General features: G+C 39.6%; 1 protein-coding gene across 14 annotated transcripts in view; it reads left to right on the top strand.

The window, feature by feature from the left end:
- Positions 1-3,366: 3,366 nt before the first annotated feature.
- Positions 3,367-22,538, top strand: part of LOC110976375 (voltage-dependent calcium channel type A subunit alpha-1-like) — a 160,910-nt gene continuing 141,738 nt past the window's right edge. For 8 of the 14 annotated variants that reach the window (XM_087143283.1, XM_087143282.1, XM_087143289.1 and 5 more), the window contains exon 1: positions 3,368-4,550. In XM_087143283.1, coding sequence (XP_086999409.1) covers positions 4,442-4,550 — 109 coding nt within the window. In that variant the 5' untranslated portion in view covers positions 3,368-4,441. Of the gene's footprint in view, positions 4,551-10,355; positions 10,534-22,538 lie in introns of those variants that run through there. The other 6 variants (XM_087143287.1, XM_087143288.1, XM_087143281.1 and 3 more) reach the window with 5 other exon arrangements.

Here is a 22,538-nt window from a genome sequence, read left to right as displayed (position 1 = left end):
ACTAACAGGCGTAATAGACATCGAAAGGTTATTAAATTCTCGACTGTTTGATGGTGTAACGCACTCCTAACCGAACTATAAACCCCCCGCGGGTTGGCGTGAGATGAAAGACTCAAGAGTCAAGAACATTCTGAGGAGCTTGGAAAGAGACGGTAATTCCAAGATACAAGTCAACGGCGAATGATGAAATTTTTCACGCGCAGCGCGTATTAATGTGCATCTTTCTCCAATGGTTTATCACTGGGAGGCATACAGCTAGTATTTTATTAGTTCAGAAAGTGAGGTGGTTGAAAAAAAGTGGCCTTGCTTTGGGCTGGAAAATCAACCAAGTAACATCGATTGGCAGTCACCGAGCGTGAAATAAGCGATTCAGATTGTGAAAAAAAAACGCATAATGATGCATTATGCCTACATTTTGTGGATTGAAAGTAATAAACTTCTATTTTTTCTGAGCCACTATGGCCATTTGGATGGTTTGGGGCATAGTTTATGGGAATTTGGAACCACGACATAAGGTTGTTGTGTATTGCTTTGTCTAATGAGCCAGATCGTTACTTTAAAAAGCTAAGGTCTTGCGGGAAGAAAGCGCGCGTGTGGCTATACTGATAGGACCATTGATCTCCTTGATGGGTAGGACAGATTATTGCGCTCGCGTGTAGCTGTTCCCGAATAGCCTCATTGGAATCCGAATAAGCTCATTGTTTGCATTTCACTAAGTTCAACCTGGAATAGTTCTGTGGCGCAGAGTGGAATTCATTAATCCTTGCACATCAAAGAGACGTTTCCATGTTTAAAATATATCCCATCCTTGTAATAAACCTTAAAAGTGACTTATCCGATATAATCTCGGCTGTATGCCAAATTATCACTCAGTCAGGGAAGCTGAAGGTATTAAAATTAATCGTTAATAAAATTTAAATCTGTATCCTGATTACGTCAGGTTGCTAAATTAAAAATGCGCACATTACATCGCGTAGTGTGCGCCACAGTTTATCACCAGGCAAGATCCCTCACCTGTTGTAAAACAAGAACATGTAATTTCGTATTCAAGCAGATTGTGATAAGTATTATTAATATGATACGGAACAATTTGCTTTGGGGAATCTTGGGAATTTTGATAACGACTCTTCCAAGACTAGTTTCTCAGATTTAAATCAGAGTCGTGTGTCGCTGATTTCATGCATACTTTGTGTCAGACTATGTTCAATCGCTGATTTCTATTAATTCAAAGCAAACATCTATGAAATCCTTTATGCCTGTAAACCTTTTTCTCCCACGTGACTGGATTGCGCTAAATGTAAACAATACCATCGCGTGTGGACCGCCTTGGCCACGGTGATTGCATATTCCTACGGGCAACTTCAACCACGTGTGAGCGCACGTGCGAACTCTGCATAGTTGACTAGTTTATTTTGAATAAGTAGATTACCTTCACAACACTATGCAGTCGTTACCATCACAACACATCGCGATCCAGCACGATTGTGCCATCACAGGGAAAAGTTCTATCCAGTTCGTAAGTGTGACGTCACTTCAGTTTAAACCACGCCCATTGCGCATGCACTGCACATAGAGTTACATGCATTGATCGCTGTTTACTTGGAACCATGGAACCGGAAGTTAACGAGCAACTTCAGCGATTGTCCAATGGGAGCCTGCATATCGTGGCGCGTCCGCTATTGTGACGAAGTCACGAACCGGATACGGTAGAATGTTCGTCCTGTCAAGGTAAACAAAAAATATCAGTAATTAAGGCTATAAAGACACCAGTAAAATATATATCGATTTAGCTGTGGATGGGGGGGGGCTTACACTAAAAAATAAATAACGATTAAAATGAAAAAAAAATGAAAAACATAAAAATATGGCGTCCTGCAAGGGTTATCAGCAACAACGTAATACACAGCCTATATGTGTCCACCTGTCCGCAACAATCGGACTTAAAAAATGTTGACAGGCCTTACCCTCTACCCCCACGATTTCAGAAAATTTTAACATCCAGTGCTTATAATCCGTCCTGGTTTTGAATTTGTGGTATGCTGTTTACCGTCCTGCCTTCGCATTTCGAATCCATTCACGCTCTCGATTTTGCTCTTGAATGTTCACACCGCTTTTCTGTACACACACAACGCCTCCTGGATGAACACTGAGAAAACCAGAGCCATCTCAAGTCAAAATGCAAGGACTAAACATAATGACTGGGATAGGCAATAAGTCGCCTGGATAAACCCCTGTCTGAACTCTTTTCCTTGAAGTCTCTGATCTGCCCCCTTGGGCAATTAAGAAATCAGCTCATTGACCAGCATCTCGGACAAATAAAACAACCAAATAGCCCGAAGCTAGTTATATCTTTTATCTTAATCACCCTTCACTTTAACATCATACGAAACCAATCATTCAAACCCTACTAAGCCAGTAAGAAAACATCATCGATAATACCGAAAGAAAGGTAGGAAAATGTTTGTTGAACTGCACTAACACAAATAGCGGGGGGAAAATCGCGCGGTGAATTCTAAGCAGTCCAATTTATTCCTCGGTCTATGATCTGCCAAAATATGAAATCGCAAACACCAATGAACTCCGAGCTGCATCTTATTGTACCGTAATATTGCATGCTGTACACAGCAAGCCATCATCCGTAAACATGGTGGTTTGCCGTCAATAGTGAGCCGAGTAATACCCCGTAATACCCCGTCAGAGCATTTCTGGCTCCCCGCTCCCAGGTGACGTGCCTGGGATTATAGGTGTTTCTAGCGTGAGTAAACCCATAGCCTGTACACGGTATAGGCCCATGTGAAGTCATGTGAAGTTGTTCATCTTCAATGTTCATCTTCACTGCAAAACGGCCAAAATCAGAATATACGTTCGAAGCAAAAACATCCTGTGTAGTAAAATGCTTCATTTCCTCGTTTTAACTTAAAACGTTCATCAACGTTGAGAATTATTTTTAACGCGTTTTTATTCTGAGGTTTCGTCATTACAAATATCTTTTACAATGTCTCTATGACAACGACTGTTAAGAAGAACATATTGGCATTTGAGGTCGAAATTAATCAGAACCTCGGATTGTAATGTAGGATGCCATTCTAAAAAAGTTGAATGGAGGAGCGTGTCTTTTAAGGTCGTTACTAGGCAACCATCACAATACATAAAGTCTACTATTTTAACTACATGTATTTGCAGAATGACGTGCCTGTCAACTTCCGCTTGGAATTACAAGCCAAGTAGTGCGCCGCCAGCGTTTACTTCTGGCATATTCTCTCACTTAGCAGCCTTCAAAATAAAACATCCTTTAGAGAGAAAAAAAACATCGACTCGCGCGCGTCGAGTGCTGTTTCTGACAGCAACTAAACTGTGTGCCGTAGAGTGTGGGCAGCACGACCAGCTGCCCAGTCTATGCATACTTCTCATTGTCCATGTTACAGCTAATCAATTTACCATTGGACGTGACTTAAGAACTTCAAAAGAGAGACAAAATCCACATGACGGACTGGATGTGGCAAACTGGGATTCACTCGAATTGGATCAACATTAAATAGCCTACTGCAGTCTATTTCCAGTGCCTTCAGCTAGCGTGAGAATCAACTCAGATGGAGTCATTTTCTTCCATATGTCATTAAGTCATTTTTGGTTTCATCATCTCTGCAAAATACCTTTTTTTCACCGGCAACATCAAGGAAACACGAATATAATTTGTTTTCACGTCTTACTGTGATGAGCACACGGTGGTGGACTTACACAACAACCCTGCTCCAATTCCTGGGTAGATTATAGTTTTATCGCTTGGATGTGGCCAAGTCTAGTGGTCATAGCCTGGAGTCTTGAGGATTAACTTGTCTTGCGACGGGATGAGAGCGACAGACCAAGTCCCCTAAAGCTGTCAGGTCCGCACTTTTCACCGGTCTCCCACTCGACCTCTTAGACAGCGGCATTTCTTTGACTCGTTAACCGTTCAACGCTGCTGTGTATATTTTTTCCCGCTGTCAACTGCAAGTGACTTTTTTCTTTCCTTTTTTGGGATATCTTCCCATCGCGTGTGCCTTATAGACGGTGGTTTTCATTCCAATTTCTTCGCGTCTGTGCTGTCCACATGGAGTAGTGCTATATCTATAGACGATGTAACACTAGGTGACACCATTATGTTCAATTGATTCAATTACCGTTGTGGCGACAAATAGTGCAGAAATGTCATTTCAATGATGTCATTCAGTAACCAAGGAACACAGTAATTCCGAGAGTAAGAAGTAACCTATCTCTTGGAGTAATCGTTTGTGTGGATATGAGTGCGTGCAGCGTAGGTGGTTCGTAGCTTCAAGTGGAATACGCGATTCACCGGACAAATATACGTGGATTGGAGATCAAACTCGCCGGTGTAGTACGGCGTAGCAGGTGCCTAAACGCACGGTGAAATTACTGCTTTTAAGACAGTGTATGGTGTCTTATGGAATACTCAGCGAAGCCGGCCCTGACAAATGGATATACCCGTGTGAGACGCCGTTTAGGAAGGTCACTGAAGGGTGCCAAGCTAAAGTTTGGGCTAATTGCGTTAGGTAAGTCAAAATGACATCACGTGTAATATTGGATCCTAAGCAACAAGAAAACTGTATTAATTTTTACACTTATTTACTGTTGCCAGATATAAGGCGAACAATGATGAAAAATAATAAGTAAAGTCATGAAATGAATTTTGCACACGATTTTTTTCGATGTTAATAGGAAACACATTTATGATTAATAGGAAACACATTTATGATGCCCAAGAGCCAAACGTGTGCAATTCAATAGAAACATCAACGCAGAAAATAAATGATGAAAAAATACTGTAATATTTCGGTAATTTCTAAAATGCATTTACCTCGACACAAAATGCAAGTGCGTATTTTACCCTCTGCGATAGAAATATGCGCCATTACTCAAAGGGATGCCAAAGCCATTGAAATGCATATACCTTTTATTTTGGTCAGGTAGATGTGTTTTATTGACAATAAATCTAGAAATCTATATAACACTGTCTCCATTATGTACAGCTGTGCCTCGGTTCTCACAGTTGTAGTTATGCTTCGAGATACGACATGCGATTTCAACGTAATGATAACATCAGATATATAAAAAAGAATTAATACATATTGGGTTGGGTTCAAGGTTGAAACTGTGCCCAAGGCTGTAGATTATATCTTTATAGTGTATCAGAATTTCTCTGCCTTCTAGCCACTTAATTTACTAAATCCAATATAAGAGCGGGTCCTCATGAAAAGCGAACCTGTGTCTGCATTGGGAGGCTACCGTATTGTTTCCCAACCAATGCGACACGATTGTTTTGTTTAATGCTGTTCGCTTCCGGCCCTATGCCTTTCCTTTATTAATTTCTCGTTACAAATATCGGTCGTGTCTAACAGTGGTTTGTTCCACATATATTAATTTAATATCGTATCCGATAGTACGACAGGTTTGGCCTTCAGTATAATACCACATCTCGTACGTCATTACTTAGTTCTCTTTTCTCGGGAGAGGACCTAATACTATTTGTGGAATCATTTTAATTTGGACTGTTGGCTAACCGATTCTTCGGTAGGCCACTCAACTCCCTGTTAGATTAATTACAAATGATTCATTTCATTCCTTTAAGCAATGGCGATAATGGATAGACGACCTTAATTATGATGCACCGTGCGTCTCTTTACAGAATTTTTTTAAAGATCCTTCTCGTTGTTTGTCGTTTTCGTTTTGTTAGTTCTTTTAAAATCACTGTATATTAAATTCTTTGTGTTGGAACCTCACTGGACTTCATAATGAATTCGTATTATTTGCATCATAACGATAATTATTAAAATTTCATGTCAAGATTGGCGTAAAAGTTGCATGCAGTGGTTTATATTCAGCAAGCACTTGCCCAGATTTGCCACATTTTTTTCCTCACAAATTGGGCCTTCTCCTGCAGGCACTCGCTTCCTTCCACAGTCTCCATAGATTTTAAAGATGGCCTCTCCCAACATTCAAACAATACCGTGTATTGCGGTCTAGCACCCAACCCCGTATTTCCAGACAAGCCTGCACAATCGAAGCACCGGTGTGACAGATGTACGACAGACACCACGAGTACCATACTGAAGCGTATTAACGCAAACAGTTCTCTAATCAGCATGTGGAAAGCCTGCAGCAATGTGTTATTAATATTTCCGATACTTCAGATAGAAGACTTATACAGCTGTCACAGCCGCTTATGGGTATGTTTTAATAAGTCCTGCCTGTATACTTACCGAAGGACATTTTGGGTGTCGAAGAGGTCAACAAGACACCGTATGCGTTCATTTCAAGGACTGTCGGGTGGAGATTCCCATACACGTAGGTCTTACACCAAATTGATTAGAGTCGGGTAAAAATAGACAGGCATGAAGACAAAATAACAGATCGGTGAACAGCAAACAAATCAATGAAATTTACAGCAACCACCATTTTATGCAAAACAAGAAAACACCTTAATGTCAACACTTCATATTATGTCAGTTATCCAATCACCTAGTCCAAAGAGCAGATATACCAATTCCATCCTAGAACCTGTATCGAAGAACCACCCTCAGGATGGCCCGTAAATGGATATCTTTAACGTCAAGTAGGTCACCCCAACCCAACCACCACCTTACTCAACACTGGACCAACCATCACCACCCTTCCAACTCACCCATACCTAAGCAAAGCAACATGGGTAGAACCGAAGAAATGGGGGGATCGGTTTGGCGAGTGACAGTGAAGAGGGAGGCTTTACCACAAACAGATTGGAATTTTTGTCCAGTTCACCGTAACTTCCACCATTTACTTCGGTTGTCCGTTTTCGAAAAACCGTGTCTTCATAAGCATGCCAAAAGTTAATGACTAACAACTTTTCCGTTTCTTTACAAAGCAAAGACAAATCTTTCAACAAAAACAATGCAGAATATGCTTGTGATTTCCAAAGAATTCTATTTTGTGGATCGAATACATTCACAAAACAGTCAGAAATAAGTTGTTGCTGGCATATACAATAACGCGCATGAAACATTTTCCTTAAGCAAAAATCAGACTTTCGACTTTAACAGAAGCATAAATTTCATAATCGGAAACATAACTCAGGTACTTTGAAATCTACTTCCGCATTTCACTTTGAAAGATGTTTCCACATTACATGTATATATTTACGTTATATAAAAAAGCACGAACGAGGCAGATTTCCGGCATCTATGCAACATGTTGACGCATGTATGTGCGTGACCTGCTTGAAACACTGTCGGTAGCCTGCTTTCGTTTACTGTGCAAATTTTAATTTGGAGCTTCAAAATGCATCTCACCATTTACGTTTTCCACAGTCAACCATGCGCAAATGTAGTAAGGGGTTTGGGATTTTGAGTTCGGGATTCGGCAGAAGAAACTTGTGAATGGGCTTCATAGACGTGAGGACCTGATTGGGTAAGGAGGTTACCATGTCGTTGTTACAATGTACGTGTGGCTCGGTTGGGGCTTGTTCCAGCGACGAGCATTTGGTAGCGTATCCAGCAAGGGAAGGCAGGGGTCCCGGGGGGCTTTCTTTTCCCCTTTCCTGAGACATTTTGCCATTTTTAAGGAATTGAGAGTGGTACTACGGCCTATCCGGTCAGGGTTTAGGAAGATTATTTTAAGGGGGAAAAAATCAGACAGTCATCAGTTCTTCAGATAATTTCCAGTTTGCCTCCTTGAATCCAAGATCCAGGTATGCCACTGTGAATGTCAAATATATACTCTAACACAAGACTTTCGTTGCATAAACCTAGTATGTGAATTCCGAATATCAAACTAAGCACACACGTTCGTCGCACTAACCTGTCTAGGCCTAAATGTCAAATAATTTTTATCCAGCTGAACCGATACATTTGCTGTACAACCATGATTTGAATGTCAAATATCCAACATCCGACTAAATCCATCGAAATCGCTTTACAAACTCATGTAAATGTCGAATTTTGATCAAACTACACCAAACTATACAAATACCGTTGAATATCAAATATCAAACTAACTTAACGCTGTTATTGCTATAAATGCTCTGACGTGTTGCGACATTACCGGGATGATGTGCATGTAGGAAACCTAATGACATTTATCTTATTTCGTCGAAATAAATCGTTTTTGTGCCGAGTAAAGTAGACTATGCAGGGTACATTTAATTAGATTGTGTGGCATTTTGGAGGTAGCATCGAGTTACATAATCCATCAGGTGTGTTGCAACTCTTTTATAATGACCACTGTCACACGGCGTGCCGTGTAACAGTGTAATGCGTGATCTGACTAAGCATTATTTTTTTCCCAATGGCAATTGAGAGGCATAATTTGCGCAATATAAATTAATTTTTAGCTGCAAACATTTCCCCTGAACCTACTCACTCTCTGTTTCATCAAGAGACGTCATCACTTCATATTTAATTGATCAGGTGCCAGGGGCGTATCCAGGTTTTGTTGTCAGAGGGGGAGGCAAATTCAAAAGCGAATGCGGCTTCTGACTCATTCCACATGATAACAGGGAAACAAATATTAAAGGCCTATATTTATTTAATAAAAACCGAATACTTTCTTTCCTACTCACCTTTGAAGTATTTTTAGTTTTAAACAAATCCGTCAGAGGTGCAAGTTACCATGCAAGCCCCCCCCCCGATACGCCTACCAGATGCGTTCATTTCGACAGAACTTATCCATGAAATTCTTGACATTTTCAGGGGAGTTATATTTTCCCTGAAGTACTATGTGGAACGAACAGAATTGAATCGACAATTGAATGTACACTTATAAATAAATTATTTTAATGACATCGCTCGGGAACGAAATGGAGCTTGTTTTGGGTTGTTTGTTTCCATTCAAATATATGTATACTTCACGCTTACTATATATACGATTTCCAAAAGGTTTTGTTAAAATCACAAAAATCTGCCTCTGTGTGACATTGTTTCAAATAAATTCAAAAGAATCTGTTAACGTTAGATTCAATCAACAGGAAGTCATTTCAAAATAGTGTTCATAGGCCTACGTCTTCAAAATTATTTCAATTGAAAGTAATGTCCATTTTTCAAATATTTGCCCGTCTGTAAAATCTGTGACCGGAGTAGTAAACGTGAGAGGTATGTCTATCTAGCTTTAATTTCGACAAAATCATGTTACCACTGGTGTAATTATGAGTTAGAAAAAGCACCGATTTTAGACCCTCAAAATATAATTTCACTCTTAAATTGAGCATATACAAGTGCCGTAATTGATCGCTAGTCTCTATTTAGCTTCTTTAAAAAAGAAGTCCATTCAGTTTCTTTTCTAAGTTTAACGGGAAAAGCTTCCACGAAGCAAGTGCTACATCGCATAACAGACCGATTATGCATAGTTATTTTGGCCTGAAAACATAAAACCTAGTCATTGATTCTTACTCTTTATAATTAGGAAGACAACCTTCGTTGAGTACATACATTTTGCTCAACTTTATTCAATAATCACTCCGCACTGCGTCACGCTAGCCCCTACGAACATCTATAGAGGTGCGGTGAATAACAGTGAGCGTCTATTGTTATTGCACTGCACTTCTTTTGTTAGATGTTCTTAGTGTCGTCTATTTACTTTTAAGAGCGCCCTCTGCTGGAGGATTTTTTTAAAAACAATTTAACATATGCAGCAAGGTATGAGACGGAGAGAACCCCCCCCCCCCAGCTTTGTGTTGGTCATTGTCTTGCAGGAATCTGGGGAATTCCTTTCAGACATCTTGGGGGGATGTGTTAAGTAACAATAGTCTGGAATGTTGGGGGTACCCCTCGGTCTCATTTCTTGCTGGGTATACAATTTAACATGGACTTATTCAGTCGGTACCCTTTGAGTGGAACGTAGTCAAGTCACATAACATGTAGATGTCTTCCATCTTCTGTCTCAACGTGTCTCTGTGTTTCCTAGCACTATGCATAGGATTATGTGCTCAAAAATTAAATTTGCATTACAATATGGTCCATTTCTTGCTGTCTCAGAATTTACTTGAAGACATTATTGAACCAATAATAAAAAAAAAAATTTAATTAAGAAAACAACCAACCCGAACCAGGACCCAGACTTACATTCCTGTCTGTTATATAAATGAATTTCAGACAGATCTCGGAACACTCCTGTTGATTGTTACCTTGAAAAAACGTTGGCTACAAAAAGAAAGCCATGGACAGGTAAAGTCACACAAAGATTGTGGCCAACAGGTAGTGTTGTACAAGGCTGAAAACCCCAGCGAACCGGTACTGCACGGCATTCTACACTGCTTCACAATTTACGCACACGCGCACTTCACCGTGCGCGGTCAACCATACACCACACACCCATATACCGTACCCAGTACCAACTGCACATCAACAGTTGGGTTAGTGTGAGCATAATAGGAGCTCCATGGTGTGAGGAAAGTCGCCATTGCTAGTTAACTTCACCCAGAGAGGGATACACGTAGTTCGTTAATTTGGTAGTAAAACACCTGAACTTAGTGCTGCTTGACAGCTAAGAACCAACACTACAAGATGGGTAAGTGACCGTGACTTGCGTTTTCTGTTTGCTTTGACATTTCGTGGATGTTTGAGATAGCCTTATGGCTGCGTGAGAGAAACGGTGCAGTGACAGTGAACGTCATGAGAGTAGATGGGGAGAGACCGCGGAAAGAGTATTCTTGAGTGGTTCATTGTAATGATTGGAGCTGTAAAAATTGTCAGTTTATTTAGGGAAGGACCTTCCTTACGTACATGCATAACATGACCGATTGTTACTATTCGTTGCAATCACGTTGGGGGGAAAGAACTCAATCAGAAGTAAAAGTTAATGGTAACTTGTTAAACTTTAAAAATATCCCAGACGTCCCTGTAGGCTTTCCATAAACAACCAAAGTGGCATCCACGTGCTGAATTTTTGTCGACTTCTGACTTTAATTGAGAAAATACTGGATACTTTGGTTATTTGAGGAAAGGTAATTCGATATGCATCGATTATTACTTGATACACCTGTGCTGTCCAAAGTTGGGTGTTTTGTGGCTTGCTTAATTGAAATGAACGTGAAACTGTTATGAGTTGGATGTTAACTTTGTTAGGTGAATTGTTGTATCCTTGGAAGTTAAGCAGAGATCACAGAATCTGAGTGTAGAAAATGATTAGACGAACACTAGAGCCTTGTAAGTATTTCCGAGATAATTATAGTGGACAACTTTGTTACAGCAGGTGGATGAGGTGGCATTCAGCAGTTCTGCTCTGAATCAATGGGTCCACTTTGAATTATAAGAAAGATTACAAACCATCGCTAGCAAGGCATGTATCCAATGAAGAAAAATATTGACATTTCATGATGGTGGCGATCGTGACTGGAACATGTGAAAGATGCACCCCCATAGTAACAAATCATCTGTAAGAAACTCGGAGTAAAAGCTCGATTCATCGCCAAGCAAAGGCACTCCTTCGGAATGTTTCTGCTCTTTGTCAGTCAGTCAGACTTGTTCAAGTAAATGTCGGTCCTCGATTGTGTATCTCAGTAGTTCTGATGGGCTCAAGCTTCGTCCCGGTATGGCGGATGTCTCATCCCGCGTTTGGGGTAATCGATGATACGCAAAAGAAAAGAATCGATCTGGAGAAAATAAGAGTTATGTGAGCAACCCAGACAAGCTCACTACAGGGTGGAGCTATGACCCCTTTCTATCGATCTTTTAAGTAAAGAATTTAACTTTATTCTGAAGATGATACTGAATAGATCTCCGAAACATCAACTGGGACTCACTTTGAAGTTGTAAGTCGGCTAACGATCGCATTTTGATATGCGTTTTTGCTCTCTTCGTGGGGGGGGGGGATTGTTAGTCAGGGACTGTTGGATTCAATCTTCACGTAATTACCAAACAGAGTTGTTTTGTCTTTTTGTTTCAATTTGAAAGCTAGCACAAGGTTGGTGGTGATCATTCTCCCGTAACAAAAAAAACTTTTCTTGAGTTCTGGTGTATGTATTGCTTTCCATTGAAGTAAAGAGATGTCTCTTCGTGAAGTCTGGTTGCCATGGTTACTCAGGAAAAGCCGGTGGCAATGACTTGTTTCCTTTTGGATGATATTTCTGCAGAATCCATCTTTCTTCGTCTTTGTACGTCCTTTTTGTAATAGTTTCTCTTTGGTGATGAAAGGAACCATCACGAGTAAAAACATTCAAAAAATGTAAAGGAAACATCGTGAGTGGAGTAAGTGATTGGAAGTTTTGCCATCCTTAAAATGAATTCTTTAAGTTATAGACTGTTTGTCTATCTTTTATAATCAACGGGTACACGAAAACTACCGACCTCCTTTTAAATAATCTCTACTAACACTCTTTCGTTTACGCATAAAAAGCAGTTGTTGTGATGCGAATGGCTTCGTTTTAACAAAAGATCCCATGACCAGCTTGGCAAAGGCTTTCAGACTGAAAAAAAAATTAGGCTATTTTCTCCAATCTGGTGTCAAGGACGTTGTGTCGTTGAATTCTGTCTGCTTGTATTATATGATATGTACACTTCTACCTTCCAAACTAAACACAAGAAAAATGGATGTTCATGCTACACTTTGACGCCATTTTCAGAAAAAGGCAAAGTCACAGCTATGGCCATTGATGGCGTTATTTTCCACCCAGACAAATTAAGATGTTAGTGTCTTGTATGATCATTAACCGTAACCCTCCTCAATCCTTCACCTGTTGGAGGACTGAGGAGTGTTAGGGTTAACGTTAACGATTATTGCTAGATGTCGCTCGGACCTCTGATCTTGAATCAAACATCAACAGTAGGACAGATTGCGAGGATGGGGCTCTGGAAACCCACATTTTCTCGTTTCTAAATTTATAACTGTGTATTAGAATTCACAAAAAAGCCGGTGTTGGTGTTTCAATTTGTTTGTTTCTTTGTGTGTGGGGTTGGGCATGTGTGTGTGCTTTGTGGCTGCTGTTTTCGTCATTATACCTTTCAAAATACCGGCCTTTTTATGAAAAAAGGGTCGACAGAAATTTGTTTAAACAATATCCACGCAGACGATTGAGAAGGGCGCCTTTTGGGAAAATATTTATAATTAACTTTGCTTACGCCAAAAATATTGATTTAAAACTGCTGGTGTGAACCTTTCATTTAATCGTCACTGTTAGTATGCTTCGTGTATGGACAGATAAAGATTATTTTAAGCAGTAGTTGTGTCTCAATCTGTAAATTACGAGTTATCTGTTTTGTCGTTTGACACTCCAAGTTGGGAAGATTGTTTACTTCACTACTGCGATGATGACATATACGAGGCTAAAGACATTTTGTGGGCGCGACCTGTCATAAGATGCACCTGCATTCTCATAATCCTGTCACGTGATGTGTGGTGATGACAACACTACATTTGACCAGTCTCTTCAACTTTAACTGTTGCAATTTAGAGGCTTTGCGTGGAAGCCATCTTGCAGGGCAGTTATTCTGTTTCACAGGGAAAACTCTTTTATGTATATCCTGCGGAAGCATTTGCTTGCGAGATGGCAGCCATGCAAACCCTCTATATATAGCCATACTGTTGTTCGACCATCAAGGGGAAATACACTTAGGCACAATGTTGCATGGAACATTGTGCCAGCAACACTTCAGCTTTCAGAAGGTCACGTGTCTTTCGGTATATTCAAGTGTCAGAACCTTGTGCAAGGTAGATTTTTATGATGAAATCCCTTGAGTCCCTCTAAGTGCAAAATGCATTCAAGAAAGTCCTTGTGTTCATCGGTATAAAGATTTATTCTTGATTTATATGCAGTTTTTTGACTCTCTGGATTAGGCAATTAGTTGGTTTATGAATAGTAAGTTTGTTGTTGCTTTCAGGAAAATCAAGCAAATTTTGGCATGTTTATTTCCATAATTTGTGGCGTTGTGATGTTATTTGCGTGATGCAAGGAAGAGATATTAAACCCTTTACTCTGAACTTCACAACCTTTTGCCCTTTTTCATTAGATTGGGATTTCACTTAACCTCAATTGCACTACACCTGTCGTAGCATACTTTCCAAGAACATGCCATAGCAGTCGAACCTGATCGCGTCAAGGCATTAGACAGATTAACTTTTATCGTTTAATTGTTTGTCCTCCTGAGGTTTTATCGTTTATTGCTTTGATCCCAGACTATTTAGCTGCCATGAGGAGCAACAGTCTTTCACCTGTGGGAGTGTTAACCAGTTTCTTTTTATTTGAACTCTTAAATTTAAAAATGATTTATTAATTTCAGAAACTGGCATTTGAAAAATTTTTTGGAATTCGAATGATTTTCCCAAAATTCATGCTGAAAAAAATTAGTGAAGAAAATGAAGAAATCATAACAACAACGTTGACCACCGAAATCACCGAAATTTTGTTTCCACTTTTTTTTTACACTTGACAGTCGCATTATCAGAAGTCCTAGAGAAATGAAAAATTTAATGTGACTGCACTAAGGACAGATCTTGCAACAGATGGGAGATCTCTCCAAGGCATCTGCTTGCTGTAAAGATGTTCGAATTTGTGAACTAATAAATCATGCAGGCTGGACGAATTTCAAAATACCCGACCCTAGACTTACCGAGTTGCCTGTCTCGACAAGAGAGAATTCCCAGCTGTTGTGGTGTGTTCTCCAATGTCATTGTCGATGATAGTGATGAGTCTGTCTGGGTGAAGATCCCTGCATCATCAGGACTTCTCCGGTGTTACATTCCTTGACATCATCACTACTCTAATGAGCAGAATAGTTCAGACCCGTTACTGCAACAGCCTCGATCTGCAGACTCGAGACATTTAATATTAAAAGGAAAACACAAATAGACATCCATGGACTTTGAAATGCAAACTAAGCAAATCAAAAATGGAAATTCCCACCAAGTCACTAATTCATTGGCATCAAATGGTTCGTCTGAAGCTTTTTTTTATTTGTGATTTCTTTGTCAGTTCGAGTGTCATATTGTAGTAGCTACATTTTGACGTTAAAGATATGAGTATTTTGGACGTCGTTCAATCTGTTTTGAATCCTTTGCCATGACGATGGTCAGTTCCGTATAATTTTCTTTTGTGAAGTTGAACTGACCAGAATGACGTTGATGTTTCTTAGAGTTGTTACGCAAAGACAAGCTTCAAAAAGCTGTAAGTTAAACCATGGCCTAACAGTTTGAAGTATTGTTCATTCCATGTATATTCGGCTGGTAACTTGGATCTTGCTGAAAATCCACCCACAAAATCTGCGTGCCTGGCATCCGGTTAAGTCAGCCGATTTCATGGAGTTGTGATCGACGCAGGACTTTAGGGTAACATTAGATTCACGCGTACAGTATGACGAGAACCAGCCCCATCCCTATGTAAATAACACACCACGACTTTTATAAGCTGGAAGCCCTCTTTCACTAAGTCAGATTTTGATATGAGAAGCAGGGTTTTATCATCTGATTGAAATGAGACATTTGTTACCATGCGTGATTCACTGAGGTCCTTGATCTTTGCTAAAGCGAAGCTTGCCTGTTAGTTCGGTCAGCCAAGTAATGTTTCAAAAGTAGGCTTTCCCAAGTGTGCGCAAAACGTGTAATCGGCTTCAATTAAATTTCTTACTGAGTGGGATCTTTAGAGACTGCACTGTTAGGATGAAGAACGCTTGAACATTATCCTGTGTCAACAGCGTTGGCGGTTTCTAATCTTTGTAGAGGATTTCGTGACGGAGGCTGTTTTCCGTTGGGCGTAGCGAGAGTGCTATTTGAAGGGTCCATAGTGGACATGCAAATGGGTCATGACTGCATGCATGTCATGCAACGCTTTATATTATTTGATACGATAAATCTAAGAATTTTCCACTAAAAGAAAGAGAATTGTCCAGAAGGTTTTGCCGTCATTGAGGGAATGTTTCGGTAGATTATTGATTTCTTTTACAGTATATTTTAATTTTGAGTCTACATGTTTAGCGATTTAGGAATAATAACATTGGACCTCAGTTTGAAGTATTAGCCATGTCATTTGGCACTCCTTGTTGAAGCTTTACTTGAGACAAACTTTCAACTCTAATTTTTTGTAACCTTCGTGGATTGCTTTCCCTAACAAACTGAACAATGAGCATGTATTGCTGTAAATAACATGTGAATACAATGCGCATGTACATGAACGATAAAAGTTTGCACAAAGCGCTATAATTATAATGCAACAGCCCTCCGTTTGGAATAACAACTTTCAAATCTTTTAAAAGTAAAAAAAAATTAAGAATTAAGAGAACAACTTTTTTCTTCTATTTGTCTTCCTGTCAACTCAGCAGGATTTACATTAATAAAAAGCAGCTGTAAATAGATGTACGCATCCACATCTTGTGTGGCTTCTGGTTGCCATACTGTAATGAAAACCGCAAATGTGTTTGCTTCTGTGTCTTGTTGTGAATGCATTTTTCTATAGGAGTGACGTCATGTATTTGTTATCTTGGCTTTATGCATGGAAACACCGCCTGATCGATAAATAATCAATAACCAATCGATAACCGAATCGATCTAACTAGGTCCATACAAGGAACTTTCCATCCAGTTGTCCGTAGGGTACAATCGAAACACGGGGACATTAAATGAACGGAAAAGCTGTGGGCGAAAGTTGATACACGTTTTTGATTATAATACGTCTCTTAAAATGACATGTTTAACATTTTTCTGTTTGTAATAAAGCCTTTTGACATTTCGTTGCATTGAGGATTTGGATATCAAAAAAAGCCATATGTTTCATTCTCAAACCATGTCGACAGTCAACAGTCAACATTGTTTTTTCATCAAAATTTTTCTGAAGTGTCTGCCCATCATCTCACAGACGGTTGCACGGTGATTGTCTGTAAAAAAAAATTGAACAGCTTTGAAGAAGAAAATGAATGTAATTGGTCAAGTTTTTCTCATTAATATTCACGCTCATAATTTATTGCTGTCCATGGAAGAAACCTCACCAACCAGTCTTCTATAGTAAGCTTTGTTGTTGTTGTTGTGTTTTTTGTTTCTTTGTTTGTTTTGGAAATTAATTCCAACTCATCGTGCTACACTGTGCATTTAAGAAATGATTCTGACTTGATTTCTGACATGATTTCAAGCATTTTAGTACTGTGGCTGATCGGTGTTTGATTTATCCGAGTTCTCCATGGTGTAATAATGTCAAGGTTTTTAGTGGGTGCTGTCACTCACCCGATGGTTACACCCGATGCGTACGTCCGATGCGTACGTCCGCTGTTGGTAGTAGCAAAAAGAGCACGGCGCTGCTGCAGAAGGCAAGCTTTCATAATCTTTGATAAATGATAAAAGTATGAAAAATACGAAGCTAGCACCCAGTGTTGGATGGGAATAATAACGACAACCATTTACGGCACAGATGGTGACCCGTTATGCCGTTTGATAAAGAATCCACGGTTGGGCCTACTGTCTTGTCACTAACGTACCGTTGCTAACCAAACTGTTTGTTACATAGGAGTACTACAGTGCATGCACTGATTGCTGACTTCATGGAAACCCGCGTAATCACGTTATACACTGACCCCAACACCTGATACACTCTCGTATTCGGAATGGACAATTTCTTTTCAAAGTGTTCGTGGATTAGAATCTCATTCACCTGCAGCATGAGTTTTTTTTTTTTACTGCGTATGAGACCCGACAAAAGAATTGGTTAGACGAGGTTTTTCGGAATCATGCAGTGTCTTATTGTTCGCCAAAATGAAAATATTTGTTGTTGTTTTGTTTTAATGGTGCTTTCAGCTACTCATGCTAAGTTGCGCCAATAACTTTAACATTTATTCATAACCTTTATTAATCAGCATCACATTACAAAGTTAGGAAGAAGGTCCAGTTTTAGAGGCAGGAGGAAACCGGAGTACCTGGAGAAAACCTGCGAGAGCGAGTATGGACTGGAAACCAAATGCACTTAAAGCCTGGGCCAAGCCGGTACTCAAAAATAATTCAGCGGGGCTATAGATCGTAAATGTTTTTAAGATTTCTAATCATTTTGAACAACGTGACATGCACCATTTGTAGCTGTTACTAAAGTCCCGCACTTGAACCCGCGGTGATCACGTGACCGTGCCATATGGCCAGTCGGAGCTATCAACTCGTCAACATTTGGAAATGTAATAAAGCTTGTCAGATATGGATGTCAGACCGCACTTCACAACCGGCTTGCTTGGGGGGAACTGTTTAGAGTAGACACGCAACGGCGAATTGTATCTGTCATTGGTAGTAGTAAGGAAGTAAACAGTTTGACAAGTAGCAAAAATATCATATGATATAGATACATCTCTATAGTGTAATGAACCAGTGATTGCGTAACTCCTGGGTCAATTCTTTATCCAGTCCGCATTTTGGCCCTTAAAGAATAATCCGATAAGATGCTATAAATTATAGTATAATTGCGGTGGCACCGCACTCATACACATTCTTCAGCTTGACACGCGCGTGCATTTGGCAAATCACGACACCCTTTTGGCCGACGAGGCATGAAACGCGTGCGTATCACCTGTCCACGAGCGTTGTGCCACCGGCAGTAGTGGTACGATAGGGACTGTTTGATTCATTTCAATTCATGGGGACTGAAGCAACTTGTCGGGGGAGGGGGCAAATTTTTCTCCAAATTTTGGGGAATTTCTTTATTATATTTTGTATAACCTTTTGTTGATGAGGCTAAACTCGCTCGTGAAATTTGAAAGAAAAAAACAGGCTGTCTTTCTCTCATCAGAGCGTATTTTGTTTTGCTAGGGAAGTGACTCCATTGCCCCCCCCATCCACCTCTGTCGGTGGCAGCACTGTGACCTGTAATATTTGAATTCCAGATTTCTCTGTTGCTCTGTAATTGTCGTGTTTGTTTGTTGTTGTCGTTGTCAGGTGTCGGTTGTTGGCAGTTGTTGTCTGTCGTTTTGTTGCCTCTCACTTTAGTTATTATCTGTCAAAGTGTACATCGTGATGCCAAAATATATCGATTCATACGCTTGACCTGCTTGGTCGTAATCAGTCCAGCTAATTAATCTGGTTTTCATTATTGAGCCTTGTATCGATGTGTATACCAATACTTTAGTGCTGTATTGCTTCAAGGAAACATAGCAGCCGTTCATAATTGTCCATCCATATTATTGTTTTCTAGATATTTTATATCATCAAGGGAGGTAGTTTTTCTTGTCCATCTAGTGGTTCGTGTCGGCACTTAAAATTCCGACCTCATCGATGGAGCTTTCCATTACATTATAAATTCTCGAAATTTGCTGTTGATCTGTTTTCAGTCTCTGGAAATGTCGATGTCGATGAGAATGTTTTGCCCTTGTGTCATTATTCTGAAGCATTCGTGGAAACACAGGTCCTTGTGAGAATACTTAAATTCGCTGCTTGTATTCATTCAACAATATACATGCAAGTTGTTCACCGGATCACAGCGCACGTAAAAGGGCGCCCTCTTTTTGAAAAGTGCAGGAAATATTTCCTTTATCAATCTACTTGTCACCCTGAAGCAAAGTCTATTGGCGATATATAACCCGAGCACGTTTCTATTTCATTAAACGCCCTTGAACCATTTGATCCCCACAAAAATGTCGGCACAATTTAATAACATTCAGAATACCTTATACATGTCCATAGTTAGGAATCTAACTCTGTTACACATAGCGACTTTTTATGGCACCTGATTAACGTTGCAATAGAGCCTGAAAGTAAAAAATCACACAGCGAACTTTTGGAGCCCTCCCGCGGTCCGTCTATGGGAATTTTACATCGGGCCGTCCTACCACGTTCGATGATTTTTGGAAGAATAATTCCTAACTGAAACCACCCCATGAAACATCCATGTTGGAATTTTACCTTCCTTTGTCTTCCTTAACTAATATTTAGGAGAAGTCACCCGGAGATGGGTAAAAAACGAATGGTATCAACAACCTTTCGCGTCCGGCGATATCATACCCAGGTCTGTCTCCATGTTCATGCACGTTTGTTTTCACTGCTCGTGCTTACGTGAAAAGGAGATTGTAAAACGTGGCAAAGATTTACCTACCTGTAGTCGATGGGTTCCATGGTCCGTTGATTTGACAGCGAAGGTCAGATGAAATACTAGAATCTTTCGTAAAAGTAGGCTTTTATTCTAAGTTTATTACCTTATAAATCAAAACGGTCTTTAAAATATTTTTATTATTTTTTCAAATATTTTGATCTGTTTTTATTTCGGCTTTTACCGACAGACTACCATAAAAGTTCAAGCCGTAGATGTTTATCTGCGTACGAGACAGCTTCATTGGACTGTTCTCGTGTATTTCAGATTTTCGAAAGTGATGGGTCAATTTTGGGCAGGATATTTCTCATTTAGGTCAGGTAAATTTTCAGTTTCTATAAATTGATAAACTAGTAAGTATTTTCCTAAGCCCTTTTTCCAAGTTGGATTTCTTTTCCAAACGCGCAATAGGTAGACAGGTTTCGCGCACTGTGATTGGTCAACGCTTAGCAAACTCTTGAAGGCGCAGTATTGAGACAGGCTGTACTGCCGTTTTAACGTCGGCTGTCGGAGTCTCGGTGTCAAACTTGTCACCAGCTTCACCCCTGACATCAAAACCTTTTGTAGGTCTATAATATTAGAACTAAATGACTATACTTTTATCTCTGTTTTGATTTTTCTATAGTCTTCTATCAAAAGATGGTTTGTTATCGAGTTGAAAACTCTAAAGTGGAAGTGATAACCATGATAACTAGACGAAGCTGGAGTCAGAGATGAGCCAACATTTGCTGCATAACGCCCCGCCCTTCCCGTGGATCATGCGCAAGAGTTATTTGCTGCCCTCAGTCGTTGATAAGAAAACTTCACAGACATTATGTTGAAAAGAGGGCGCTCGTTAACGACAGCTTTGACCGTGTTGATGTACAAGCACAACACGAATCTTGGCCATAATTGTACCACTCATTTTAGTCCTTTTCTACGAAAAAGTCTTTGAGAAAGTTGACTATATTTTAACTGGAAATTGTGAGGACCAGTTGTTTGGTAGTATGTTACCATTGTTGAAAGGCGTTGTTCTTGCTTGAATATTCATGTTATTTGAATTCATTTTTGTGATCGGTTTCAGTCGATTTTGCAACAACAACTTAAAGTAAATTATGAATCTCCTTTTTTTAAAAATTGGGATCAAACATTTCTGATAAGAGAAATAATTGGTGTCGTCATTTCGTCCTCAAATTTACCTCATGGAAGATCTATTTTGGAAGGTGCTGTTCCTCTGATTCAACCTGAAGGTTACTTTGAACTGTACATTTGGTCAACATTGAAGCTCGGCTGAAATTTAAATAAATGTATTTGACAATTTTCTGAACTTTTGTAAATTTAGGCGCTTATATTACAAAAGATTACTGTTCAGACGAAATGAAAGATTCACTCCTGGAATCCTTAGTCTAAAATTATTTTCATTTTCTACAAACTGCTGTTTGCTATTGCAGTTTTACTACTACATAAAACCATCGGTCCAGAATATTGAAGCTAACATGAATCCTATAATTCACCAGAACATATCACCTCTGTCTCCCAGGAGGCAGTCGCTCTGACACGAAGCCAACATCCCCAAGACACCAAAGATGTCTTAGAACACGAGAGGATCTCTCGCGTCACTTGAGATGGGACTACTCTAATTACTGGGCCGTTTCGCTTGACTAACCCTGAGTTAATTAAGCGCAAGAAAAAGCAGAGGAGGTTTTCTTCCCCAATTTTCCCTCTTATCCATAAAAATACTTGCGTTCTGGAGATGAATTAGGAACTATTGCTGGACAGTAATACGTACAGCGGACAGATATCGGACAAAAAGGAATTCGTGTCTGCCAAGCATGACCTAAGTGTATTAAGTTATTTCAACATTATATACGACAAGCTTTACTGTTTTGTTTCATAAACCATTTTTACGGAAGAAAAGGAGCGAGACGATATTGAAAACAGATATAACTTAGCTTCAAAAATAAATCTGTATTAAATAAATTTGTGATCCAAGTTGGAATGATTACCTTAAGTAATAAAATATTGAAGTTGAGGAGTTTTAACCTCACAATGGTTAAGGTCTGAATCTCCAATAGCTATTCAGTTTTCGAGACACCCTATGGGTTATGGATTACCGTATTTCTAACGTTTCAGTCATGTAAATTTTAGTCCATGAAATCAAGTTTTAATTACGATTTTATTCCTCTTCTATTCAATCTTTCTAGGCTCAAAAGTCTTCAAACAATGATTATTTCCATCACCAATCGTCATTTCAATTTGTTTTAGAGCACACAGTAATTACAACTTGATATTCCTGCAGCAATTGTCCTGTCAAAAGCGGACCCTTTAATTGTCTTTCCTTTCCTCGTCACCAAACCTGTTCAGATGTGTAACGCATACTCTAGTGGCTCCAGGATTTCGGTTCGGGCATATACGATGAATCATCCAAGCTTGTATATCACGGTCCTGTAGCTTTCATGCATCTAGCCACCAAATTATTAATAATGCATGAACACTTAATACTGAGCGAAGGAGAGCTCCCAACCTCACCAATGTCGCCTCTGCTTCAAAATACTAA

This window comes from Acanthaster planci, linkage group LG11, assembly GCF_054643075.1.
Source record: "Acanthaster planci isolate LZ-2023a linkage group LG11, COTS_SCS, whole genome shotgun sequence".
Lineage (NCBI taxonomy): Eukaryota > Metazoa > Echinodermata > Asteroidea > Valvatida > Acanthasteridae > Acanthaster > Acanthaster planci.
Note: the sequence above shows the minus strand (reverse complement) of the source record. Positions and strands in the feature narration are given on the sequence as shown.